This window comes from Lepisosteus oculatus, chromosome 5 (assembly GCF_040954835.1).
Source record: "Lepisosteus oculatus isolate fLepOcu1 chromosome 5, fLepOcu1.hap2, whole genome shotgun sequence".
NCBI classification, from domain to species: Eukaryota; Metazoa; Chordata; class Actinopteri; order Semionotiformes; family Lepisosteidae; genus Lepisosteus; species Lepisosteus oculatus.
The window spans coordinates 42,313,893-42,341,529 of NC_090700.1; the positions used below are offsets into that span (position 1 = coordinate 42,313,893).

At 38.9% G+C, this 27,637-nt stretch overlaps 2 protein-coding genes across 5 annotated transcripts in view; both read left to right on the forward strand.

Moving 5' to 3' along the window:
- LOC102694927 (inactive cell surface hyaluronidase CEMIP2-like) overlaps window positions 1–6,646 on the forward strand; it is a 50,105-nt gene extending 43,459 nt beyond the window's left edge. For 3 of the 4 annotated variants that reach the window (XM_015342919.2, XM_015342918.2, XM_015342921.2), the window contains 7 exons: window positions 323–505; window positions 1,390–1,470; window positions 1,551–1,773; window positions 3,077–3,178; window positions 4,308–4,468; window positions 4,980–5,089; window positions 6,347–6,646. In XM_015342919.2, coding sequence (XP_015198405.2) covers window positions 323–505; window positions 1,390–1,470; window positions 1,551–1,773; window positions 3,077–3,178; window positions 4,308–4,468; window positions 4,980–5,089; window positions 6,347–6,567 — 1,081 coding nt within the window. In that variant the 3' untranslated portion in view covers window positions 6,568–6,646. The remainder of the gene's footprint in view (window positions 1–322; window positions 506–1,389; window positions 1,471–1,550; window positions 1,774–3,076; window positions 3,179–4,307; window positions 4,469–4,979; window positions 5,090–6,346) is intronic. The other variant, XM_015342920.2, reaches the window with a different exon arrangement.
- The window catches only part of LOC102687134 (cell migration inducing hyaluronidase 1), a 75,815-nt gene that overhangs the window by 29,189 nt on the left and 18,989 nt on the right, over window positions 1–27,637 (forward strand). Inside the window, exons 2-13 of the mRNA XM_006628624.3 lie at window positions 8,295–8,416; window positions 10,799–10,936; window positions 11,055–11,193; window positions 11,385–11,621; window positions 11,944–12,123; window positions 13,689–13,759; window positions 13,874–13,969; window positions 14,870–14,991; window positions 15,318–15,465; window positions 17,535–17,726; window positions 25,461–25,630; window positions 25,910–26,119. Of these exons, the coding sequence (XP_006628687.2) occupies window positions 8,362–8,416; window positions 10,799–10,936; window positions 11,055–11,193; window positions 11,385–11,621; window positions 11,944–12,123; window positions 13,689–13,759; window positions 13,874–13,969; window positions 14,870–14,991; window positions 15,318–15,465; window positions 17,535–17,726; window positions 25,461–25,630; window positions 25,910–26,119 (1,758 nt within the window). The 5' untranslated portion in view covers window positions 8,295–8,361. The remainder of the gene's footprint in view (window positions 1–8,294; window positions 8,417–10,798; window positions 10,937–11,054; window positions 11,194–11,384; window positions 11,622–11,943; window positions 12,124–13,688; window positions 13,760–13,873; window positions 13,970–14,869; window positions 14,992–15,317; window positions 15,466–17,534; window positions 17,727–25,460; window positions 25,631–25,909; window positions 26,120–27,637) is intronic.

Below are 27,637 nucleotides of genomic sequence, written 5' to 3' on the forward strand. Positions count from 1 at the left end.
AGAACTCATACATGTTGATAGGATTTTAATCTGCTGAAAAATGGTCTTCTGGAAACTGTGTTTATTTAAACAACTAAACTGGAAAAAAAACAGATGTAGCAGCTGGCAAACCTTTAATTTCTGTAAGATGACTTGTCATTGATGGTATAGATTGAAAATTACGCTGGAAATATTTACAAGGTACTGTACATACTCAATTGTTTTTGAAACAGGTTTACTTGCATAGAGGCTTAAAAACTAGATAAATCTTCCCATCTGCTGCATCAGTTGTCATCAATGCTGAGCAATTTGGGCTCCCTTGACTTAGTGTTTTGCTTTGCAGGGGAAACTGGATTCAAGTGGCCCTATGTTATCCTCAAGGCACAACGTTTAGGATTGTATCAGACATAAACCAGCGCCAGAGTGGGAAAGTGCACAGTGTGGAGCACTACACTCCTGCCTCCTCAATAGAAGCAGTTCTGGAGAATCCCAGCAAGAGGCTTTTCTACTTTGACAGCCAGTCAGGGTGAGTGGATCTGAGATATCATCAAACATCAGCAAGCCCGTCTCATTGGTTAACAAAGCAAACTGTAGGGAAAAAGTACTTATTGCCACCAGAATCAATCTGCTTAAATAACAGAAATAGATCAATCAAATTGTATTTCATCTACTTATAGACCATATCAGTGCAAAATTCAGGAGATCCCAAACAAGGTACTGTATACTGCAGTCAATTGTTTCTCATTCACTGATATTCCAGAATTTCGTGGTTTTAATCTCAGGATCCTGGATTGGATGCATGAATTTGGTGCACCTTGGATATAAGGACAAGCATGTACATGCACTATATTATTGCACTAAATGAAGAAATTCACCTATTTGAAGATGTTCCATTAAAGTGGTATTCTATCGGTCTATGCTGCCCTTAAGTTCTGATTGAGCAGACACAGATTACAGTAATAGACCTCAACATGCTGTGCTGCTATGTGTTGGAATATTCTTGAGGGATTTGCCAAGCTAAATTTCTATTTCACCATCTCCTGCATTTTTGTTTCATCAGCAGCATTCCAGTCTTACAACTATAAGAATTATTTCAGTACCGGGACGGTCACTTTTTGTTCTGTGTCCTTGTGCAACATAGTGGTTTTGTTTGATGCAGTGGTATGTGGATTTTAAATGAGAAACCTTACATCATTTCTGCCCTTTCCCACACCAAGGGCAGAGGGTAGTCTGCTCTTTGGTAAATTGGGACAGGGTCAGTTATTTTAATCCTTCATTAATGTGTGAGGAAAGTGTTTAATTACAGTGGCTGATGGTGACTGTGTTCATCACTATCCTGTTGCTCCTCAATAAGTAAAGAGCAGAGAGAGCAACCTAATGACTCATAGAGAACATTTTTTTTCTTTCCAGCTTTCAATTAAAAAGACATATAGCCACCACAGGGAATAAAGAACAGAGCAGTTCAGTCATGAGGGTGCACAAGCAAAGGAGGTACTGAACACGAGTTTCCCAGATTTGCAGGGTTAGTTCAGCCTAATTAATATGATTCACCACCTTCTCCTGATGGCCAGGTACCTCTTCCTGCACTTGCAAGCCAGTCACCCACGCAAGGGCCACAGCTACTGCTCCAAGCTTGGCTGCGAGAGAGTCAAGATTCTGGCACGCTCCGTTTCCACAACTCCCCAGGCCTGCCCGCCCAATCCCTTCCCGGTGAAGAGCCGCGGGATCCCTGCCAAGCGCCTCTGGGTTTCTCAGCGAGTGGGGACACCCTGCAGCCTGTGCGGCGCCCAGCAGGTATGGAGGCTGGTCCTGCAATGGCATCCTGCCAGGCTGTCAGCCCGTCGGGTCTGTTTGTTGCTGAAAGGTTTAGCGGTGTCGTCTCCCCATCTTCTCCCCAGCTCCGATGGAATCCTACAAAGCATGTTCCGAGCTTGGCACAGGTTACATTGCTGAATTTATCTTGAGCTTTTAGCAGTGTTAAAAACGACAGTGTTTTTCATTTTCCATTTGCTTATGGAAGTCTGAGAGGTATGTATTATCTGTTTGGCAATGGGATTGATCTGTCTCAGTCTCCTTTATCCTATCCTCCTTCGTGCCCTCCTGCCGGAGGCAGGGAGCTATGGGGAAGCAGGCAGCAGCAGTTCGTTAATCTTTGGGAGTTTTCAATCAGGTTTAGGCAGGACGGTGGGTTCACTCCTTAACTGCAATGACAGTACTTAATAAACTACTACTGCTCTAATGCCATTATATTTTAGACCTTCAAAAAGTGAGCAATTCTGCAGAATTATACAATACAAAACAGACTTTCAGGATTATTAGTGTTCCAAGCACTATGTTGTGTATATTACATTGCTGGATATTTTTATTTGTTTGTTTATTTGTTGATGTTTTATGTGAACAGAAATAGAGTGTTTTTTCTGGCAAGAAATGATTAAACTGACTTTATTCTTTTTTCGGTCTTAGACCAATCATAGTTACATTGAGCCTGGTAGCATTCGGTAATGTTGTATTTAATTTTAATGTGATACGATACATACATACTTAGTTCTTACACTTGAAAGAAAAGTATCTTCTGCCTCTGTTTTTTGTGTTCGGTTCAGATATTTGTAATCATTAACCAGGTTTAGAAACCTTTGTGACCTATATTGTTATAGCACTTACAATGGGTTCTTCAATAAGTACATGCCTGTGTGGGAAATAAATTTAAAAATGATATTTTTAAAGAAACATATCCCTTTTTCTACATTGGGGACATTTTATTTATCTTTAAAAATATTTTGAGCTTATACATTTTTCAAAATGGAGCAAAACTCTACATCTCAGCCACTTCTGTTGTAAATGTATTAAGAGCATCCACTTTAGTAGAAATAATAAAAATGAGTTGTACAGTTTGCCACAGAATAATTGAAAATCTCAGCTGAATGGTTAAAAAAAGTGGGGTTTGAAAAGTTTTACTTTTTTTAAAAAAAGTCACAGAATTCTGAAAGGACTCATAGTCTGTTCTTCTAACTAATGTATCCTGTGATGACAAGTGAAGCTTCTTTATGTTTCCACTTCTGTTTCATTGATTTCCCTGGTTTTAACTGTGTGATCATAGGTTGCCATCTCCAGTGAGCCTTTCAGAGAATATGTGAGGGTGCAGGTTCTCTCACTCAGCAGAGCCAATATAGTAAATGGGCTAAAGTCTGCTTTCATTAAGGTAAGTGATCAAGGTTCATTATGGATGCCTTTTATATGAGCAAAGAGCTGTTTAATGATCTGCTGCTATATGAAGTATCTGACCATGAGACCAGGAGATAATAATCTGCTTATTCTAATTAATTTTTAATATATCATTACTTGAAGGGGGCTTAATGAGGGTAGAACCTTACGTTCCTCGGAAGCTGGAAAATAATCTACACACAGAGCTGAAAGTAACATGATCTGCCTGGCTTAGAGTTCTTGTTACACCATCACTGCTTACAGAAGAGTTTTTCCAACACAGGCTAGACTAGCAAATCTGACATGTGCACTGTCTACACTTCAGATCCCCTGCTTTAACCCAGACAAGCCTCCAGACTTGGACAGGATCTAGATTTGGAACTGTCTGTGGAAAAGTTCTTGGTAATATTTCAAAATCCTTCTGTACATTAGATGAGTTAGTTAATTGACATTATCAGAGCAAATGTGTACTTGGTAGAAAACATGTTAAGAAGGATTAGAATGCTCATTGTGGAAACAAAAAGATGACAGTGTTTCAATATAGAGCTTGTCAAGTCATTGATGTCAAATTTCAAAATGTGTTCTAAAACTAGTTTTAAACATTCTAAAACATTTCTGAACTCTCAGCCACTAAAATAATCATATTCTTCTTTATAGTACAGAGGAGAGGTGCGCAGCAAGGGAAGACCAGTGAATTCTGTGCATTAATGTGGTAGAATGCATTGCACATGAATAATTTGACCTAGTTATATTACAGTGCCATAGCAGTCAATTAGATTTCATTACATGGGTTTTATGGGACCTGAGCATGTTGTTTGTGTGGATGTCTAAGGATGCCACGTCAACAATTATTGCTATTAATTTCCTGAACTGACGTGAAGAATTGAATCTTGACCAGGTCGTCATTGTAAATCAAAATTTGTTCTCTGTCGATTTATCTGGCTAAATAAAGGATTAAACTAAAAAATCAAAACGGCATCACTGTTAACAACAACTATTGTTTCTGGGTTACATTCAGTGTGTGACATGGAATAGATTAAAAAACATATATTCAAGTCTCTGAAGTAAGTTACTTAATTCAAAATTCCATGTTATAGCTGTAAACAAGTTACTTTTTTATCTTTTAGGTGAATGATGAAGTCTTCCTATTTAGAAAGCAAGGATTGCTTTTTGTGGTGGTGGATGCATGCACTGGAGAAATTAAAAGCAGGCGCCACTTTGAAATTCTGACTGTATCTCAAGCTTCCAGTGCTATTAACTCTTACATCATCTCTGCTGTCAAAGACAGGTCAGACAACACGCAGTGTATTGCAATAATGAGATACTCTATTTTATTGTTATCCATGGCCATCTGTTTTAATGGTGCATTAGGTTGCAGCAGCAGCACTTAAAGCCTAACAGGCCCACAGAGATCATAAAGCTTACTTTTTGTGCAACTGGGACTGTTAAGAGTGCAGCAAAAAAACTTGAGATAGAAACTTTCTTTTCAATTTTTCATGCTCAAAAATCTCTGTCCTTCCAAAAATATAATGCTTTTCTTCCAAACTCAAATTTGACTTTCATGCATAGTATTTGCTCTTGATTTAAGACTTCTGATAGTTCTTAATGTATTTCACAGAACTACATCTGCATGAAATAATATTTAAATTTTCCCCAATGGATTTGCATCTATTGCTGTACCACTGATTCTCTTGATTCAGTGTTTTGAATTGACTTGGTGCAGAACGCAGAGGGACAGCATATTAGAGAGTTTGATATAGATTGTCTTTTGTAACTTTGTGCTTGTCTTCCTGTGTTAGGTCAATAGTTCTGGTGTGCTCCAGAGATATCAAGGATCTGCCCAGAGACTCTGGGATTCCTGCCTTTATCAAGCTAGGCTCTTCAAAGCCTATCGGCCTCTACAGGAAAGGTGATGTAATGGTTAAAGGAAAGGTCTATCTTTTTCAGGCAGGTCTATGGCTGAATATCCTGACTGTGATCTGAGCAACCACCGGCACTCTCTCTGAAATAGGAGTGGCACAACTCGGTCTCAGCAAGTGAATAAATGCTTTGTTTTTTTTACAAACCAGCTTGCAAAAAAGAGCAAACGCTCCTCTGCATATTGTGAGAAACAGCTACTGTGTTTAAATGTCTGCCTTTTTTGTAATAAAAGGCCACAAGAAAAAGAGCTTGAAAATGCAAGTGTGCAAGCATTGTTCATTAATGATTTATTACCCCTCTTCAGTCCAACTCCTTCTGTTGAGCCTTTGGTCTTCCTGAATGAATGCCCGAATGAATGAACTAAGGGGGAACTACTGTAGCTTTAAAATAGAGTTTTGGAAATCCATTGTGTTTCTGTTGTAAGAGCACTTTCATGCTCACTTTCCTTGTTTGAATGTGATGGTGTCACCTAGGCTGGAGCACTGTTCTGTGTGCTACCAAGTAGTGGAGTTAATGGGTTTTTAATATTGATTCAACCAGCTGTATATTAGACCCTTTCAAATTGTACTGTATGTGGAGTCCAGCCTGAATCAAGGCGCATGTCATTCAGATTTCACAGACCTAAAAGAGGCAAAACCTCTTTCATTTAGATATTCTAATTTAAAATATTAAACAATGACATTTACAGTTGTCTATCTTCACTACAGACTTTGGCCTTACCTCTCATATGCTCTTTTAGTTTTGGCTAAAAGACAATACTGTGCAGAATTGTGTGCCAATAGGCCTGTGTTCAGCTTGGTTTCAGGAATACAGTTTAGTAAAAAAGGATTGGGCTATTCATTTCTCATTGAGCCGAAGGAAAAATAAATCCGGCAATAATGAAACAGGTCAAGCAAGTGTTTTACGTGCACTTGAGTTGTCGTCTTAATTAAATGCTGGAGGAAAAGGAAGTGAAGAATTAGAAAACCTGGATTTAAAATACAAAGAGGTTTTGCCTTCCGTGAGCCAACAGAATTTGAATTAGCCCCAATCATTTGGTGTTAACGAAAAACGTCACCGTTAATTTCCTCTGTTTAGTGTATTCCAAAATGGTTCAGCTAGACTTAAGAGCTAGGATACCCATTCACAGGCCTAGTCCAGAGGAAGAGAAGTGCAGCTGGTTAACTACTCAGCCAGTCACTGAGTATTAACTGCTACTGTATAACTCTACTCAAATCTCTTTTTTCTTTTTCTTTTTCTTTTACAGGAAGCTTTGCTTTGTTGGGCTATAGAGGCCAATCTAAACCATCTTGGATTAAAATAGTAAATCGATCAAATGGAAAAGAAGCTGCCTCCATTCAGCACTATGTTCCTCTCAGGCTGAAGGAGTACAAGTGCCCTGGCCAGGGCAGAGAGTACCGGAAAGATGAAAAACTCCTGAAAGGATTACTGCAGCAATGCCTCACCGGGGCACCCCTGTGTGGATAATGGCATTCCATCTTTTCTTTTCGTCACTTATATCATTACAACTGTATGTATTGAAAAAAAAATAAATATATTCTTTCTAAACTGATGTGATGTACTGTGTTTCATTTTATTTGTGTCTGCTTCTTTCAGTTTTATTTGTGAAAAGTAATTTTCTGATTACTTGCACCTACTGTAAGTGTATAAACTAATTCTATTTTTAAAGTAGCAAGTACAGTAGTAAGTATGTCTGATCTTGTTTTAATATTAAAAAATTGAATGTCACTCTAAGGAGCACGTGGTATTCTGTTCATGCCTGGTTTTATTTAAAGCACAAGCTAATTAAGCTTTTTGTGTATCAGTGTTATATTAGAATAGCCCTGGGGCTCATTCGGCTGGTATTAGTCTTGAGACTGTGAAGGGGTTGACAAGTATAGTCTTTATTAGTGTATTGGGGTCAATGATTTAGCTCTGTGGATGCTGGGCTGGATTTAATTTTGGGCAAAGCATAACTCCATCACATCTCTGGAAGCCACTTGAGTTTTGATTAATTGATTCAATGGGCCATGTCAGCATTTTTTATTTAGTCCTTCTTTTAATGAGATAAGTCAGTTGAAAACAAATTCTTATTTGCAGTGAACTGTAATACAATACCCATTTTACAGCTGAGTATTTACAGGAACAAGTCTGGATTAAGTGCTTAACTCACAAATCCAGGCACTGTCCTACCTGAGATCTGATCCCATTATCCTCCAGTCAAGAGCCCTGATCACTCCTGCTCACTGCTGCCCCCTATCATAGGCTCTCATAATATCACAACCCAGAATCTCCTGCCTTTCACTCCAGAGGATTCAAACTGTAGTGCCAAATATCATATGTGTAAAGAACATGGTTTCCTTAATTGTTTTGGGTGGATACACGTGTAACTACGTATAAGAGCTCAAGTATTCAGCTGTGCTGCAGTTTATACATTTGTAATATTAAGTAGATGGTTTTCTAGAGTCTGTAACCTAAAAGACATCAATATTTTTCTAGTTAAACTAACTTAATTTCTTTTTGTAGCTCAGGTGGTTATCTGTGTCAGCATGCATAGGCTGCAAAGGAATAAGTAATAGGTTTATTCCATGCTGAAAAGAGAAGAAAGAAAACGCAAGGTTTCAGCCGTGGAGCCTTCTTCGGGTGTGAGAGTATCATTCTTTCTCATACCCGAAGAAGGCACCACACCCGAAACGTTGTGTTTTCTTTCTTCTCTATTCAGCAAGGAATAAACCTGTTACTAATTCCTTTTTCAATTCAATTTTTACTCCATGTCATTGACACATTAACAAGTTTCTTCAGCAGTTACATAACGGTTTATTTAACCATAGCAGAAAATGTGTATTTGTGTTATTAAAATGTCTTTTTTTTCTCCTCTGAGATATTCTTTGATCGTAGAATAAATATGGAGAATATGCTTTTGCTTCAGCTCTTTGAAGATTTCTCCCTAAAAATGTAAATGTTTAAATCATAACTTCACATGAGAAAAACATGTTTAGTGTTGCCTTTGAATTGAATGACTGGAATGGTTGAGTGTGTGTAAAATCTGAGTAAAATAATTATGAGCACAAAAAGATCCATGAACAGATGATTATTTTGGTCCATCGATTAGAATCTGTCGAGTTGCACACCTGGATGTTGACTGTTCCCTAATGATCTAACACAATTCCCAGAGACAACACAATCTGCATTTAGCAAAACTGTTTCCCTTTCAGGTGCCTTGAAACACATGCAAGAGCTTGAATTCCATTTCTGTGCAAGATCACACTCGGCGGCGTGAAAATGAGGCTGTGCATCGCAATACTTCTTGCAGTACTTATCCCCAGTTATAAAGCTGGTAAGTGCATGACAATATGCAGTTTTTGTGATTTTCAGAAAGTTAACCGGCTTTTAATTGTTTTATCGCAAACTGTAATTTATATTTGTTTTTCATTTACTTACAATTTTCTTCCTGTATACAGCCTAATATAGTATAAATTAGAATATGTTTTTATTTTAATGTTATTCTCTCTGTTACCTTAAAGACTGTGAGGGAGAAGAAATAGTTGTTTTTCTTCTGATTCCTTTAATCTTCAGAATGAGACACAGTAGAACTATGTTTAGCACATGTGCACTTGAGAAAGAAAGTGTGGGCTCAAACGTTGGTTTGAGCTCAGTCTACGTTAAGAGTCATTTTAATTTGGTTTCCTCCTTTGTAGTAAGCTGTAACAATTTAAGAGGAATATATGAAGCAAATACCTGCAATCTGGAAAAGAACTACCATAGCTGCTCTGCAAAAAAGCATTCAGGCAGAGGCAACAACAACATTTAGAAGTGCACCGCACTGAAACAAGTCACTGTGTTGCCACGTAGGAAATGAAAAGGGGGGAAGAGACACTCTGAATGTATGAGTTACTGGGCAGACTGCGAGCTCCAGCAATATAGTCTAGCATATTTTTTTCTTATTCTTATTGTTTTCATTGGTAAATAAAATCAGATCTTGGACACCGATGAACTAAGAGATGAAAGTTATATACAGTATTTCTCAATCTATGTTTTGTTTGTTTCTTTTCTGCTGAATACATTTTATAGTAATTGCAAACAGAAATAACATAAAACATAAGGTTGTTCCACATAATTCCAAACATTGCTATTATCCAACTTTCAAAACCATGAACACGCACACTGGATTGAAACTCAAGCATTTAATCGCTGATATTCTTATGATATGTGTTGGTGCTAGGCAGTGTGCATTTCTCTGATGTTTTAAATACAGTATTGTCAGTTGCTTTTACGTTGGGGGTAACCTCAATATTTACTGGTCTTGGAAATACATTTTGGAAAATGAGGAGGGTTTAAGGAGTTTAAAAATGTGAAAGGCTTTTGGTTTTGTTTCTTTTTAGCACAGGCATCTCTGTGGCAGAGGATTTCTTTAGTTGGTATGAGTCAGGCTATTTTGATCCCTACTGGGCAATTACTGACCGTGTGCTTGCCTTTTTCCATCATAGTGTGGGTTGAAAAGTTGTCTCAATACATTAAGACAGTGTCTTAAACTGTGATTTACCATGTTTTGCCATGCTGTACACCAAAAAGGCCATTGTTGGTGAAGAGACTCATCCTGCCTGACATTTGTCTCAGAGTCTCCCAGCTGGTTTATGCTATGGATATGCTGACTTCCTTTTTTGAATATATTTTCAGATATACATTATGTAAGTGTCTGTGTGCATCGGTGTGTTTTTCAACTGCTATTAAGCTGATTCCCAAAGGTTTCAGGATCAGTTTTTATCCTGAAGCCGTGCAAACTATCTCATATTACAGCTTGTGTAAGTTTGTAATAGACTTTAAGTATGTATGACATGTTAGCATGTGAACTGAAATGTAAACTGGAATTCGATTTGAATGGCTACTGTATCTGCAATATCAGAGCAAATCAATTTGAGTGTTCTGTGTCACTTGGCGACAAAGTATCTGCATGTGTATTCTAAAAGGCTTGGTGAAAATGCTGTTAATGATGTCGGTCTGAGCCTTCTTTTCTTATCCCTCTGAAAAATTCAGAAAAATTCATTTATTTATAAGAAACAGCATTCAGGGGTTACCCATCAGTCAGACTTTATGACTTATGTTGTGAACTTCATCCAGCCTTCATCAGATGCTAAGGAAAAAGTTAACAAGCTCCTCAGTTTGCCTGTAGCTTGCATATTTTTCCAAGTCCATCATTTCCTTTTTTTATTGTGGAATCAGAACAGTGCGGCTCTTGGGGATATGGTGAACTTCAAGTCCCAAGTGTGAAAGATGAAACATTCAGAATGACATAAAGAGTTAAATTACCTGTATACCTCTTCTGCAAAACCATCTAGTATTCTGACCTGTTTTTTATAAGAATATTAAGTCCTGTTGGGCCTGGAAGGCTGTCCGATATACACTTTGTACTGTGTCTGTGTGCGTGGGTGTGTTTTTCAAGTGCTGGCACATGTGCTGAATCCACCCAGTTATTATAGTTATTATGCTGACTGGCTGCAGGGCTGTCATGAAGTACAGTGGCCACTTTAATTCACTGCATGTCATTAGCAAATTGTCCACCCAAAAGAACAATTATAACTCCACTAAGGCTCTGTCAACAATGTCCATTTATTAGGCTTTTTGCAACTTGTAGCTTTATAGCTGTCTATTTGTCTAATAGTGCTACATACCATTGATTTTCATAAAATGCTGTGGTTAATTATAGTAAATTGCCTTGCAGCTTGTCCACATGAAGATACAGAACTTCAGATGTGGAATCCTGGTCATAATGAAGCCCACCGTGTCTTCATTGGAAATGGCAGGCAGCTTCTTCTCAGCTCCTCTGCCACTGTCCACTCCATACGGATCTCTGATGGAGGTACTGCACGACACGACTGCACAGAAGCTGTATTGTTGTAATGCTGTTCAGAAATGGAGCTCCTCTGTTTGATCACTTGTGTTTGCATATTAATTGGCTGAGTTTGTTTGCTTTACAGGAAAGCTTGTGGTGGCTGACACCAAGCAGCCAATCGTTCTGCGAACCAAACATATTCTCATTGCAAATGAAGGGGAGCTTCACATTGGCAGTGCAGACTGCCCCTACAAAGGCAACTTCACCATAGTCCTATACGGAAGGTATATTTTCATTGCGTGCTTTCTGCTAAAATTGACATCAACATCTGCAAGCTGATGAGTATCAAAATGCCACATCTGGCAAAAGCATATCAAAATGCGGTTAAGAAAAGGAAGAACTGTATGTATAATGCCAAAGGGACAAAATTGAATAATCTAATTCATCCCTCTGCTGTCTTGTCTGTGTTCCACAGGTCTGATGATGTAGATGCTGAACACAGCTATTTCGGTCGCAAGTATATCGGTGTTGGCACAGGAGGCACGCTGGAGATTCACGGGGAAAAGAAAATAGCTTGGACATTTTTAAACAAAACCCTTCACCCAGGAGAGACGAATGAGGACAGCTATCAATTTGAAAAGAGCTGGGGGAACCGAGGCATTATTGTACATGTCATCGACCCTCAGACTGGGGAGGTGTTGCACTCTGACAGGTGAACCCTGCTCCATGTTCTTCTCTCTTGACGTTTGTGCAGGATGTTTTTGCAAGATGGTGTTTTTCTCTGCTATTTTCATGTGGGATGTTTTGGTGCAGTGCTTGGGAGACCATAAAAAAACATTTCAATCTGAACTTCAGTAAGAAAGTAGAAATAGCTCATCCAAACTGGCAAAGTTCTGTAGCCGCACATTTATATTATTGGATTTAGAGTCAAATATATAACACATGTTTTAGTTTTGGAACATTGTCATCAACTGTTTGTTTTGTTTTCTTTTCTACCATTACACACTTCTTCTTTTCAACTCCTGCTATTTCAGGTTTGATACTTACAAGAGCAAGGATGAAAGCCGACGCCTGGCCCAGTATGTGGACTTGGTAGAAGATGGCATGATTTTGGCTATGGTGGTCAACGATGAGGGTTCCAATAACCTCGAAGACTTGGCCAAGAAGAGTTTGGCAAAGCTAGGCAGCAGGCAATTCCATCAACTCGGATTTCGGTGTGTGATAGTTCTGTTGTTGTTGCTCAACATAAGCTGTACCCGCATGTTGCACAATACATCCTTTTTCTAAACCTCCTTATTCAGTACTGGGAGCCAAAGCCCATCCTAATGGGCTCAAGACAGGATACACACTAGATGGAAGGCCAGTCCATCGCAGGGCATACACAGACACAAACACACACCAAGGCTAATTTTACATAAATCAATTAACTCACCAGTATGTCTTTGGACTGGGGGAGGAAACAGGAGAACCTGGAAGAAACTCACACAAACTCAAGCAGAGCGTACAAAATCCACCTCAGGACTTGAACCCAGGACTGATGAAGCAGCAATGCTAACCACTGTGCTACTGAGCTACCCGCATTTGCAATGCATCACATTCAGGCTTGATTTATGTGATGTTGAGATCCTTGCACAGTCTTCTGCACTTTCCCATGGATAGATTTCTAAGATGTGCAGGTACCAGGAACATGTCTGGTGTTGTTTTCTTGCCATAGGGGTGGTTTTCTCTCAGTAAGTACGGTAAATAGAGGATCATAATGACAGCACATTAGGAAAAATATGCAGTGTATTCTAGCACACAATGTCCAGAAACGGCACTGCTTTTCAGGAATACAAGGATTGTAAATAGATGGTGTTGTGATACAAGGTGATGGTTCAACTGTTATTTAAATACAAGGTGATTTTTGCACGAAAGACAGTAAAATCGCAAAAGATTAGCATAAACATGCAGTTTTGTTCCAACCTTTCTAAACTAGTCTTATATCTTCATTTTCCTTTGCAGTGTTCTCACTTTTTGTTTGACGACAACAGAAAGTTCCCCACTTAAAAAGTCCACTTAGTAGTCGGAGATCTAAGATGCTGTGTACAGTGCTCAATCCCAGCAGTGGTGCATAACCAGCACACAGAAGGCCTGGCAGCAGTATCACAGCTGCTGTGTAATGAAAGAGGATGTAGGAAGTCCAAAGCAGGATAGGCCCAGGGAAATGCTCACTCCAGCTTCCTACAAACTCTCTTGTCTAAACGTTTCCACATGAAACCTTGACATAGACAGCGGCTTCAGAAAAAAACTGCTTTCCAGTTTACCTTCTGTTCTCACTGACTTGCCAAGTTTTAAAAGCACAGAGGAGAGAACCCGATAGTGTAGTAGTTTGCCTTAACAGAAAAAGTAAAAAAGCAACAAACAGATTTTTGGATTTTCAGTATATGATTAGCGAATCCCAAATTGCTGATATGAACACAGGGAGTAAAAATGATTTTGTTAGTACAAGTCGTCTCTTCTTTTGAAAATTGTCAGATTTGTTCATTGTCTTTATATTTATATAATACCTGATTTGTATCCATATTTACTTTTCTATACTACTTTGCAATGTATAAAGCTTACACTGGCCATGTTTAAATATCACTGAGGAAAATCATTCCTGTCGATTCTATGTCGGCTGACTCCATTAAGCCTTTTTTATTTGTTTTGCTTTGTTGTTTTCCATTCATTCCTTTTCATCTCATTGTCTGACCAGACTAGTGGAACAGTAACAGAAACATTTACCTCTTTGGTTCTTCAGGTACCCCTGGAGCTTTATTACAGTCAAGGGAGACGTCTCCTCATCTGTCGAGGATCATGCCCCCTATCAAGGTGAATGGTTCGGCACTTTTCCCTATTCATAATGTGAACAAATCCGACTTCTGGAGTCTGCTTACGCTACTGTATTATTGGAATGTGACATTTTGCCTCCTGAAACCTTTGCAGGAACCAAAGCCTCATCGGAAGCCAAAACATCAAAGGTCTTCCAGTCTGCATATGGAGAACACTTTACTGTCACGGCAACAAGCCAGTGGATTCAAGGTGAGGCATGAATTTCAGAGGGTTATTTTTCTGATCACCGGTTATTCTCAGGACTTCGTGAAGGTTCCACTCAGAGCATAGCAAGGAGACCTCTAGGTGACTGACCCCATCGCAGAATTTAAAGAATCTGATGCAGTATTCGCCTTGCAATTTGTGAAAGGAACAATTCATTACTGTTTTTATTTTATTACTATTAACTTGTTTGGCGGAGGCTTTTTATAAATACTAAATTATATTTGTTTCTATACATTTATGTTGCTCAATGGAACAACAGCACTGCCCCATCAAAGATTTGAACCCAGTACATTCCAGTATGATTCCTGAGCTCTTACCTCTTTTCATTCTACGGCCAACTTTAAAGACAACTTTTAAAAACTTTAAAAAGCTTGGTCCCCTTTTCCTGTTGCTAGATAATTATTAATAACAATCCAAATAATCATAAATAAATATGTTTCTTAAATCTTTAATTTGATCAGACAGCCAAGTGACCAGCTACTGTAGGGTCTGCCTGTTGTAATGCAAAGCTTCTCTCGTCTCTGCTCTCTTTTTTATTTGAATTTAACAATTAAGTGTGTGTAGGGCCGTAATGTGTGGTAAAGGAAGATGTTACACAAAGATCCCCTGCAGGTGAAAATGAACTGGATGTACATTGACTGTGCTGTTCAGTAAATTGTAAACCAATAAAATATCTTTGGAAATTGAAAACAAAAAAGGCCAAGCATGGAATCAACAGTTCCAAATATCTCCTGCATGCTGGGTTGGTACTGTGCCATGTGATAGTTTTATCACAGCTATCTAGAGAGCAGGGTCTGCTCTGTGCTGTGTGCTGAGTTGAGCCCTGTCCTCCAGCAGCCTTGCTGTATCTTCCCCTTTGTTGAAGTGTCTTGGACTCTCCCTCAGGATCTGAATGGACAGAGTGGTTTGACCGTGATGATGAAAGGGGCTCTGGAGACTGGGAAAAGCTGGCTGACCTCCGAAATGCTTTCCCTGACAAAATCTGCGCCAACCCCCTGGATATTGAGGTACCCCAGATGATAGTTTTCAATTAAGAAGCAGCTCATGTTTTAAACAAAGCAACCCCAGAGTATTTTGTAATAGTGGAATTAATTTCTTCAGGCTGCCCTATTATGATTATAAGGTTAGAGTATTAATCAGAAAATGTAAACCTTTTAAATATTTTTCCCTTAATACTGTAAAGTAACAATCAACATCAGCAGGAATTCCCATTGCATATTAAGATAACTTTATTAGTTTTTTGTGAAATCCTGGTGTGACACGTGAGTTGTGTCAGGGACTAGAAAACAGCTTGACTGACAGCACTTCGCTGAGTTCATTTTCTCCACTTCAGGCAGCCACTCACGATGGAATCGCTTCCAATCTGACAAATGAGGTTTTCCACAAGATTGACAAGGATTACGGATTTGTGTGTCTTAATAAAGATCAGCCCAATGGGATCTGCAACAACTACAAAGTGCGCTTTCTCTGCGGAAAGCTTGGTATGTATGGAATTCTGGCTCCCAAGTTGTAGGCTTTATCACAGGATAAATCAAAAGTGTTGCCAATATAGTGACTTAATGCACTAAATGTAATCTGACACTAAATTTCAAAAGTGAAAAATCAAAGACCTAAAGACTTGGTGTGTTGTTTTTCTGGGATTAAAGTGTTGTCACATGATATGGTAGAGTATGTAACGTGACTTGGACTCCTTGGCTAAGAAGAAGATCCATGGGTGTGATATAGGTAGTCATGAGTTCAAACCCAGCATGTTAATTAATTGGGTGACTTCCTTCATGCTGGTCCTTCAGCCAGCTGCAACAACTGCTTCAGGGAAACCCATGGTCTATCACATTCTCCCCTTGAGCCAGAACTAGAAAGCCTGAAGTAACCCACCAGCAGGAATCACAAATGAGCAAAGTGTCTAATAATATACACAGCTGTAAAATGGGAAAACTCTGGGAAATAAACACATTTAAATAACTGCATAGTTTACTGGCCTGCATTCTTTCGTGATGCCAGAGCTGGCAGTCCCAAGTCTTGGGAAGAGTGCCTTGAGGGTCTTCAATATCCAGATGTAATAAGGATCTTTCAGATGAACACCTAAAATAGCAATAACCCTTTATATAGCACAGGCCAGCAGTTGTTTTGTAGTGGGTAGTTAAAAATGTTCAAAACACTTTTTCAAACAGTTAGTATGGCAAAGTGCACACCAATAAATACTGTTTAGTAAAATACTGATTAATAATACTGTTTAATCAGTTTTCAGGGATATTGCCTTCAATTCAGTTACTGGGTTTCTAATTTATGACTACAGTTTTGAAAATGTAATGTGGCATAGGTCTGAAACGAAATTGTTTCCCGATCCAACAGCACAAAGCAGTTACTGTTCTGGTTCATGAATCACAGAACCATTAAATGGCTTTTACATTCTATACTGCTGTCTTTCACAACTAATATGTTGAGAGATTTGCTGCTTTGATATCAGTGTGGAAAAAGCTTTTTTCCTGACATACATTTACATGTGGTGTATTACTCTTGAGCTACCTGCAACATTTATGATATGATATTATATGGGTTTGCTGGTCCACTGGCTAGTAACAATTTTTAATACATTTTGCCTTTAAGTTAATTGAAGCTCACAAAATGAATTGAACAACGATAGTTGTTCTTAACACCAAGATTGACATAATAATGCATCCAGTAGCTTGAAGTGTGCAAATATATGATTGAAAAGCTTATATATTGTTGTCTCAACATATGGGGCAAAGGCATAGATATTCAGAAAGGAGTAGAAAAAACAAATTTCCCTTCTAGACACACATTACTGAGGCCAACGAGATGTTTGCCCTGAGTTAATTGAGCACAGGTGTGGATGCCTGTGCTCAGGGTGTATAAAGGGAGGACAAAGCTGAGCTAAGGGCCTTTTTCATTGATCCCAAATTAGACTGAGGCTGGTTTGGCACAGTTTGATGGTCACATAAGGAAGGATTTTTTGAAGAAAATCTTGATGGACTTAAATTATTGAAAGAAAAAAAAGATTTGTGTGATATGTAAACATTGGTAATTGGATTAGCCTTCCAGGTTAAGATAAGGAAAAGCATTGGTAGAGCTCCAGCAGAAGGAGCAAAAGTTTCTTTTTTGTTTTGAGGGCTGAAGTCTGGTGGTGTTTAAGATATCCAGAAAGCCCTGCTAATCAGACAAGAAAATACAGGATTACCGTCCATATTAAAAGCAGCAGTGTACAGTCACATCCATCTTGCCAGAGGACAAGCAAAAAGAGCCTTAGAGAGGTGGCCAGCACCCAAAGTTGTCACAAATATACAGGAGGTTCAAATGATGAAGCGTCTCAGGTCATTTCAGACAAACTGTCTTCTTCAGCTGTTTAGAAAAATAAAATCTTGTGTTAAAGTCTTGTGTAAAGTGCTAAACCTTAGTACTTTAGCTTTCTGTCTACACCTGCATTCATCTTTGAAGTAAAAGGATAAAAAAAAGTCTCAGACTTTTATTTTTGTACAGTTTGATTAATACTGCTTGGAAACATTTTCTCTTGTGTTGACTCTAATGGCAGTGAAGCCCCAGGCATCTATAACAATCGATACCCACTCCAACACCACGATCCTGGAGCTGGCTGATGACAGCAGAACCTGGAAGGCAGGAGACACCATTGTGGTGGCCAGCACGGACTACTCCATGTACCAGGCAGAGGAGTTCACCCTCCTGCCCTGCCCCGGCTGTATGGCCAACCAGGTCCGAGTGCAAGGTACGTCACCAGAGAGTTACTCACAGGGCTTGACCCTGTGAACAGTAATGGTCATAATAAAATTGAATTTGTCGGTAAAACATTTTTTTTCATGTTCCTATAATCTGTTTTCCTTATTGTCATGCATTTATTTCAGTGTTCCATACACTCAACTTACTGTTTCCGGTGCCTGTATGATTCTTAGCAATGCCATTGAAGGAGTATTCAGACAACATTTTAAAAAGCTGGATAATGAAGTTTTATAGGACAAGCAATGATTTAACCCTACGTTTACTTTATTTTCAGTATTAAGACAGAGAATGAGATACAATATAGTCAATATAATTTATTTTGACACTGTGCCTCAGTTTTTGAATGTTGTCCTTTGGGGAAAAAATAACTCACTTGGTTCAAATAGGCTGATAAAAAGCAGTTTCCTTGTGTTTTTCCAAGCTGTTGGTTGACATGCCTAACTGGGTGTCAGTTCTCTTGCACATTTCTTACCTCATGTTTCTTGGTCCCATGTGCTCTCTTATACCACACCATGTAGGAGGGAAGGAGCAATCCAATTAGGTTTGCAGAGTTTGAGACAGAAGCTAAAATTAGTGCAACTAGAAATTCAGTTAGATGAGAATCTTTATAACAGCCAGCACATAGATTTGCACGTCAGTTTTCAAAGCCTGCGTCAGATCATGATGCTCCCTGGAGTTGATTGCTCTGGAGCAGCCCGTGGAAACCACTAACCCCTGGATGGCCTGCAGGCTCCTGAGCTTCCAGAAGGCCTGGGAATATTGCTGGAGTTGCTGGAGGGGACGCCGGGCTGCTGTGGGATGTTTTGTCTTTCCAGTGCTGTCCAAGAGGAAGGGAGGAAAGAATCCGGGAGGTCTGCACACAAAAAAATAATTGTAGAACTTGAAGGAGGAAAAAGGTCTTACTGACTTTTTAAAGAGTTTACCTTCCTGTTTGGTGATCACTAGGAACCAATTTAAGAATCCTGTCCTGCCTGACTTTTTTCTGGATATTGAGTTCAACAGCTTGGGAAATAGAATCATAACATGAACATTATGAGGGTTGGCAGGAGCTCTAGGTGTGAAAATATGTATGGTTCCACAGTACATTGTTTGACAAAGCACAATTTTACCCTGTAACTGCAATTGTGAAAATTCTCAAAAATCTCACTGGGGTGTAAGTCTGAAATTGCAAAAACTTTTTGTTTTTCCTACTTGGGGACCTTTCAGAGAAAAAGAAGCTATCTGATAAGGACTGTTTTTACATAGAACTACTGATGCAGTAAATGTTAATGCAGTGTAAGCACATATTTAAGACATCTCATCTCAGTGATCTTTTAAAGCAACTTGGAAGTCTTGCTTTAATCCTATGGTGGACTTATTTTGGAAATACTCTTTAATTAATTCCATTCTTGAAAGCATGTCTGAAAGTATAACCATAATGATAAGCCCTGTTTTTAGCAAGCAGCATAACCCTCACTTTACCTGCCACATATTAAACTTAGAACTTGGAATACAAAGTACAATCTACTTTTATCTAGGCATTCTTGCTTTAGTTGTCTGAACACTTTCCCTTTCAGCCTATTTGTTACTGTTTGAAGATACATTACTAAAGATTTATTTTAATTATTCTTTAGAAATGTATTTTAAAGGGGAACTGCAGTCCCAATTTCTTAGATCCGTTAATAAATCATTAAACATTATAAAAGAATTTTACAAATTTTTAAATAAACACACGACTGTGAACTTTGTACTGTTAGTCGCCATGTCGTCACAAACCTCTGGTCTCACCACGGGAGAGAGCGAGAGTTCCCATAAATTGTGACATGATGTGGCCCTTTCTGCTCACTAGTCACTGTAAGAGCCAATGTAATATGATTAACAAGTGAATAATTACAGGTAGTGCAGCCAACATTTCACTGTAGAAAGGTTCCAAAATGATGTACTTGCAGAGTTAAAAAGTAAGTAGTATTTATAGATAAAACCAGGTCAAAGTCGAGAGCAATATTTCAATTGGATTAAAAGAAATGTTTTCACCAGCACCCTTACAGTGTATTAGGGCTGCTTCACATCACCAGACATTTTGTTGCCTCATTATGAATCGCAGAATATGGTGCTGTGCATAACTAAAAATTTAATCTATTTTGTGTTACAAATTGGAGGTTTTACAAGTTACTGTGCACATTTGACTTTTATTGTGGTTTGAAATGCACTCATTAATACTGATTCTTTCTAACTCTGAAATATAAAAATAGCATTACAGTTCTCCCTTGAACAGTTGGTTTTGTGTATTGAGCTTTTTCAAGTTATTGTTCCGTTTAAAGTCATGTTTATAAGCAAGTCAGATGGAAAATAAACCTCAGGTTATCCATTTTCCACTGCCAATTGATACCAAATCACCCATTATCTTAATTACATAATTCTTCCCAGTTTCCTTTTAAATAGAGTCAGCTAATGGGAGATTGCAAAACAAACAGAAATGAATGAATTGGTTATTGCCATTGCACTGCTTTGTGTACTACAAAAATCAAATTCCATCCCTCCATTTTCCAACTGATTTACCCAATATAGTGTCACAGGGAAGCTGGAGCCTTTCTTGGCAAATAACAGGCAAAAGGCAGGATAGCCTTTACAGTGGTCTCCCTATCTGCTCCCTAAAAAACGTCATATGGTCCAAAACTCAGTTGCTCGACTTATTTTCATTCAAGGCTCTGTGAGTGTATCAACCCAATAATGACACGTCTTCATGGCTCCCCTTTGGACATTCAGTTCAGAAGTTTTGTTAAATGTTATAGCCCTATATGCCAAACCCCCACAATACTTGGCATTTCCCTTTTCTCCCTTTGTAGCAGGCAGAGCCTTCCATCTGCTGAGACACATCTTTAAGTACTGTGGTACTTTCTTACAGGTACAAGTGTGGGGCACGTGCTATCAGTCACCTTGCTCCAGAGCTCTGGAACCCTGCCACCCTGTGATTAATGAAGACTCTTTTACAGTTTTTATATCTAGACACATCTGTTTAGTCAAGCTTTTAAGTTGTCTGTTCTTTATCTCCATCTTTATTTCTTCATTTCTGTTTAAGGTTTTGTTGATTTTATTGCACAATTTTTTGTGTGATATTGGTTTTACGCTGTAAATTGCCCCAAAGCACTTTTGGTGTACATGGGCTCTAAATTAAATCCTTGTAATTCTTGATACACCCTTGGCCAGGATACACACTCAAAGTAGGGCCAGTTTTATCCCAAACCAATTAACTTGCCATTATTTCATTGGTCTGTGGGAGGAAACCAGAGCACCTGGAGGAAACACACACAAACACAGGGAGAACATATAAAATATAAATTCCACACAGATAGCATCCCAGATTTGGAACCCAGGGCCCCAGCATTACAAGGTACACTACAACTACAAGAGATTTGATTATTTTTAAACATTCATGCTGGCCACTGAAAACAGCTCTCCAATTTTTTGTTAAATCTTCATCAGGGATGGATGTTCTGCAGTTAAACAGTTCTGTAGCAATTCAACCATTCGGTCACAATCTCTATTGATCAGAAGTAGTTTTTTTTCTTTTATGCTACTGCAACAAGAGTGGCTTCATTCATTTTCTGCTTTTATTTTAAACAGATTTTCTGATTAAAAGAACTTAGCTGGAGGTCTTTAGTATAGTGTAAGATATTTTAAGTCATTCAAAGTATTATACTGTAGCAAATTAATTTTGTAAAGTGATTTTTTTTCTCACAGGTTACAGATTATCTAAATTCTGCCATATATGTGATGCATGGCAGGGTACTACTTAGGACAGTGTTTAAATCTCTATTCTCATTTCTCTGTAAAACATGGGGAAATCAAATGTTTCCCTAATTTAAATGGAAAATCTATTAGTGTTACTAGGTTTCCTAATGTGAATTAAGACAAACAATGTCACCCTTTGTGCAAGTTTTGCTTTACTGAAACTCTAGAAGAATACTTTATCTTTATTTTTTCACCATTTTATTCAAAGTTGCATGTAATTTTTTCTGACATCTTTCCACTTGGATGAGATTTTGTCTGTTTAGAGAGCAGACAGCTCTGTCTTCTTTTTATTCCTCTTGAACATAACATATTACATTAATCTGTCCTTCTTACTCTGTTTTTTTATGTTACAATGCAGTACTGCCTATATTTGCCCTGCAGTGATACACAATTAGGAACACTTGTCAGTCTTGGCTGTTAAGAGTGCTTCAATAGAAAAATGAAATTGCCTGTGGTTATTTTTGTATTTTTTGAGAGTTGCTTCTGGCTGTAGCAAAGTTGAGGCTAATTACTAAGCCATGAAACATCTATTGACATCAGTGGACTTGCTTGGATGCAGAACAGCACAACCTGCTTGGCATTAACCCCTCTGTCGTTTGAAATCTGATATTTAATGACTTAGGAAAGAACGCAGATGAGCATTTAATAATTTTAAATTCATAATTTTAGTAACGCATTCAGGAAGCTGAGGACCAAGTGCCTATGTGTCTCTGAGTACAAAAAACTGTTTCCCTGCTGAAGAAATCCAGTCCTAATCATAGCCGCTAAATCTACAGTACTGCAGGTAACCGGAACCAAGAGATTTTGTGACAATTGCAAAATAAGTATACAAAAAAGGTTATATCATGAGTAGAGAACAGAGTCTCATTTGAGATAAAGTGGGCAACTATATTTTCTCTCATTGACACCAATACTATATGATACATATTCTGGCCGTTCCTCCATGAGTTACATTACAGTTTTGAAATTTACAACCAGAAAGGGTTCAGTTAATTTGAAAAATGTAATCTTTTTGTGCTCTGAATTATTGTGTTAATGGCTTATTGTATTGACACAGACTGTTCTTTCAGCTTCTGATGTTTCATAGCTTCTGTTTGCTCGGGACTCTTTACTGTAAGTCAGAAGTACAGTACAGACGGCCTCCCTAACTTATAATGGATAGAAGCAAGCTTGATGAAGAACAGAGGCCTGACAAAGTGTGCCCAAACAACTTTAGAACACTTCACAAAATGTGTGTTTAAAACAGTCGTGGGTGGGAGCCATATATGTTTTTATTTTCTATCTGGAAACAGTGGTCTAGTTACAAAAACAAAATTCTTCTGTTGATTTTTTTATTCCTCCCTCCGGTAGATCATTTCACGCCAGGCCTCAACTCAAAGCAAGTATGCATTAAAGAAAGATTGTATATGCAGTTGGACATTGTAGACATGCATCTGGATATCTGCATAAGGCAACCATTGGTCGCAGATGTACGCTTTTTAAGAGGTGTTCAAAGACATAAGGAGTACTGATGGGAGACAGTCCACTGGAGATTGCAAAAAAAATAAGTTTCTCTTCATCGGAGCTGACATCCTCAGGGGTTCTACTCTCAGACACATCCGTGTGATTATTTGGAGTGATCTACAGCTGTAAGGCAATGGAGAAAGAGTTTGTTGTGTTTCACACATTACGCAGGTAATAGACTTTCTCTGGAGACAGCCCAAGCATCCCTAAATATAGCCTTCATCTCAAGCAATGTCACAGGAGCTAGTGGCATCTGCGAAATGTTTATTCCAGAAAGATTGGTGATGCCATTTACAGGGTTGAAAGGGGGTTCTTTCTCAGAAGTGAGCAATAGCACTTTTAATTTGAACTCTTGTAATACTAGGAATCTACAGATAAATGTCAGTAAAGAAATAGGACAATTAAAAATAACTAGAATTTCTGATATTCTTGAATGTCTTTCCTTGAAAAAAAAAATTGTACACCAGTGCAACTTGAAACTTATGCAAGGCTAAGTAAGTACTGTAACTCCGAATTGTACTTGTCTTGGCTTTTTAGTGTGATAGCTTATGTACTTTTACTAATGTATTAGTTGCCTAATGCATGATATCTTTGGATATAATGACCCGATGCAACAAGACTTGAAACAAAACTGGAATGAACAATGTTAATTTTGAGTCATCAATCCTGAAAGAGCTGCCACTTCATATCAACACATTTTAATTGCTTTCAGCTTATTTTGCCTCAGTCCTACCCCATGTAATCAATATTACTTATGAATAATTATTGAATCTGATGGAGTCCATCTGTCTAGTGCCTAGTCAACACATATGCTCAACCAGTGCTAATGCAAATGGTGCAGTTCTGCCTTAGGCTTGGAGACAGCCATATTCTTCTGCTAAATAAAAATGATTACCAGGGAGCACTTCATAAAAAAAGAAGGCAAGCTGGATGTAATGCTGACTTTTAAATGAGGTTATAGGGGAAAAAAAGATTAAGCATCTTGCACCAGTCTTTAGCAAAGTTTCTAAGATTTCACCCTGGGACAGGGTGTAAGAACTGACTGTTGAGCTATGAGTTTTATCTTCTGCATATTTCACTGTCTGCTTTTGTTGGCTGCAGTTCATATGCTGTAGTCAGGCTTTCCTTGGAGAGGTTTGGCAAACAGACTACCATCTTCTGTCATGAACCCCTTTTCTCTGTTTTATAAAAGCTGCCCAGGCTGTGGGTTGGCCCAGAAAGGAGTAGCCTCTTTGCAAGACGCAATGGAAAAAGTGAATGCTGAGCTTTCCCTTGACTGGCTAAACCAAGCCTGACCTCCGGCGTTCCATCCATTTCATTATCTAGGCCACTCAGCCTGGCACTGCACTCTCTCTCCACAGCTGTTCCTCTGACTGAGTGCAAGCCAGAGCAGGGCAACAGCTGCAGTCTCTCTGTCTGTAAGACTTGTCTTTGCAGGACCGTCCACAATCAATAAAACATTTTTAACCCATTGCACAATCTGCATACCCTGTGTTTTCTGCCAGAGTACAGAGTACACAGATTTCTGTAGACAGCACCGCTGAAGACTTTCAGCCCTGTTCTGACAGTCTGAAGGAACTGAATCTTTTTAGTCTTGATCAGAGAAGGCTACATGGTCCAAATTTTCAAAATGTCCTTGGCAAAGCTAACCCAGTGGTTTTCTTTATAGTAATTAATAATTGCTTGCACTTATATAGCTTTTTTTTACGGACACTCCACTCAAAGTGCTTTACAGGTAATGGGGACTCCCCTCCACCCCCACCAATGTGCAGCCCCACCTGGATGATCTGACGGCAGCCACAGTGTGCCAGAACACTCACCACACATCAGCTATTAGTGGAGAGAAGGACAGAGTAATGAACCCAATTCATAGAGGGGTATTATTAGGATGCCGTGATTGGTAAAGGCCAATGGGAAATTTGGCCAGGATGCTGGGGTTACACCCCTACTCTTTTAGAGAAACGCCCTGGGATTTTTAATTACCACAGAGAGTCAGGACCTCAGTTTTATGTCTCATCTGAAGGACGGCACCTTTTTACAGTATAGTGTCCCTTTCAGGAAGTCTCTCATCTAGGTATTGACAAGGCTCACGCCTGCTTAGCTTCAGTGGGTTGCCAGTTGTGAGTTGCAGGGCGATATGGCTGCTGGCTTTGGGATCAACTGTGGAAACAATGTGAAAGAGCATTTGAAACTCAGAGGACAGGAGGCCCTTCTTTACACAAAGGGTTGTGGGACTATGGAACAACCAACCAGGTTGTTGAAGTTCATATTGAGGCCACTTTCAAAAAGTGTCTGGATGTGATCCTTCAATCAATCAACTGCTAACTACCAAATGATCGCCTCACATTTCTAACTATTCCTACATTGTTCGCTGTGTTAAACTTGAGGTATCTACAGTACATGTATGACTTATGCTATAGTCTTTATATACATGCTTCATGTTTGGCAGGCAAACCCGTGTATCTGCATATTGGGGAGGAGGTGGATGGGGTTGACATGCGAGCTGAGGTGGGGCTCCTGACCAGAAATATCCTGATAATGGGGGAGATGGAGACCAAGTGCTATGGAAATGATGCCTGCAAGTTCTTTGACTTCGACACCTTTGGAGGGCATTTAAAGGTAGAGTGTGACTTTGTGAAGGTCAAATATGGCAGTATTTGGAGGTAACCCTCACATTAAAAACATTAATTTAAATCGGAATTCAAAGAGAGGCTTGACACTTTAATTGGCACAATATATGTTCTACTTCAATTATTTGTATTAACCTTAAATGCTGTAAATTTTAGTCTGATCATCCACCCATCTTCAAACTGTAGGGTTGACTCTGTTCCTGGAAAAACAAGGTGTTGCTGGATGATCTCCCCTCCATCCTCACTCTCTTTCCCCACTGACCTCCAGGTGGAGCGTGGCTTCAAGGCGGCCCACATCGCAGGGGTGGAGTTGAAACACATGGGGCAGCAGTCCATGGGCCACTACCCCATCCACTTCCACATGAACGGAGACGTGGACGAGAAAGGAGGATATCACCCCCCCACCTCTGTGGAGGGCGTCTCTGTCCATCACACGTTCTCCCGCTGCGTCACCGTGCACGGCTCTAACGGCCTGCTGGTGAGTGTCGTCCGTGATTAATGACTGCTTCCACAGCTTGAGCAGCAGATGACAGCTGTCTGCATGTCTGCATCAAAGCCCCGTTCAAATTTAGAAACCCAGAAAAATATATCAGACCACTTGCTAGAATCATTGATTGTGGCTTTTTATTTGAATATTTTGAGCTAAAGGAGAAAAAAAATGATCATTGTATTACATCTTTAAACTATTTAGTGCCTATTATGTATTCCCATAGTTTTGAAGAGAAAAAAAAGGATTAATATACTGCACCTAGACAGTTACTGAGGTTTAATAGAAAGGGAAGCAAATTTTTTTCTTTCCATTTTCCTCCTGTAACCAGGACACACTGAAAACAACATCCTGAAAAAGATCTTCTTTGGGATTTACACCTAAAATACATTCCAGACACTATTAAGTTGAATAAATATGAACAAAATAATGAGACAAATGCACATGTCAAGTACAGGACGCTCAACTTGTAGGATGGCTATCTGCTTATTTTGTTACAAAATGGAACTCCCTCATCTTGAATTTCTCATGACGTTGCCCGACAGCTTCAGTGTATTGTATTTTTTAGAATACATTTCCTTCACAGGAGATTTGTGCAGCCCTGAAGAGTTAATAATGAAAATCTCTGTCTTTGCTGGTCTCTGGTGTAGCATCTTTGTCTGTAAATGAGAGCTCTTGGTATGCTGGCTGTGTTATTATGGTTATCAGTGATTATACAACCACAGCCATCTGTTAGTTTGGAGTATTAAATTAAGTCAGCTCGGTAGTTCATGATGCTGTGAGAGTGTCCTGAAGGGACAGAAGCTAACATTACTGCCTATTTTATGGCATTCTTAAGTTCTTCGGAAAGGTTAAGCAGAGAATTGAAATGTCTATGTTTCAGATCTCACATCAGCCATCACCTTAAATTATCCATTAGGCTTGCTCTCGGTTCTTCTTTTCCAATCTATAATCTTTAATGACAGAGGTTTTACTTTAACGTCTTATTTTGAGTTCTAATGAGACTCACCCCTAATGTGAGTAACAAAGTGTAATTTCTTGTTCACTAATGGATTATCATTGCTAGACCTTTCACTCTCAGCTTCCTGTAAGAGGTCACACTGACTGACAACACCAGGTTTTTTTAATATTATTAGCTCACACTGTTATCCAGAGTAACTTTAAATATATATTTTAAAAAAGAAATTTAAAACTCTTTCTTTGCTGAGTGTGCATGGCTGCCTATAGGAACTGGTTTACTTATCTTTACTGATAATGTAACTAGTGATGACAGCAACATATTGAAGTCTTGAGTTAACAGAAAGTTATTGTCTGCTTATGTAGAAGAATGTTTCCATACTTATTGGCGATAATTCATCATGCAGCATAACAATGATACAAAAGAGTTCCACAGGAAAAAAGTGAAAAAGCTTAGGTTGGCCAAGTAGTTTACAGATTTAAATCCAACTGGGCATTTTACATGCCGAAGAAATAATTTAAGTCAGAACACCCCAAGAATAGGCAAGATCT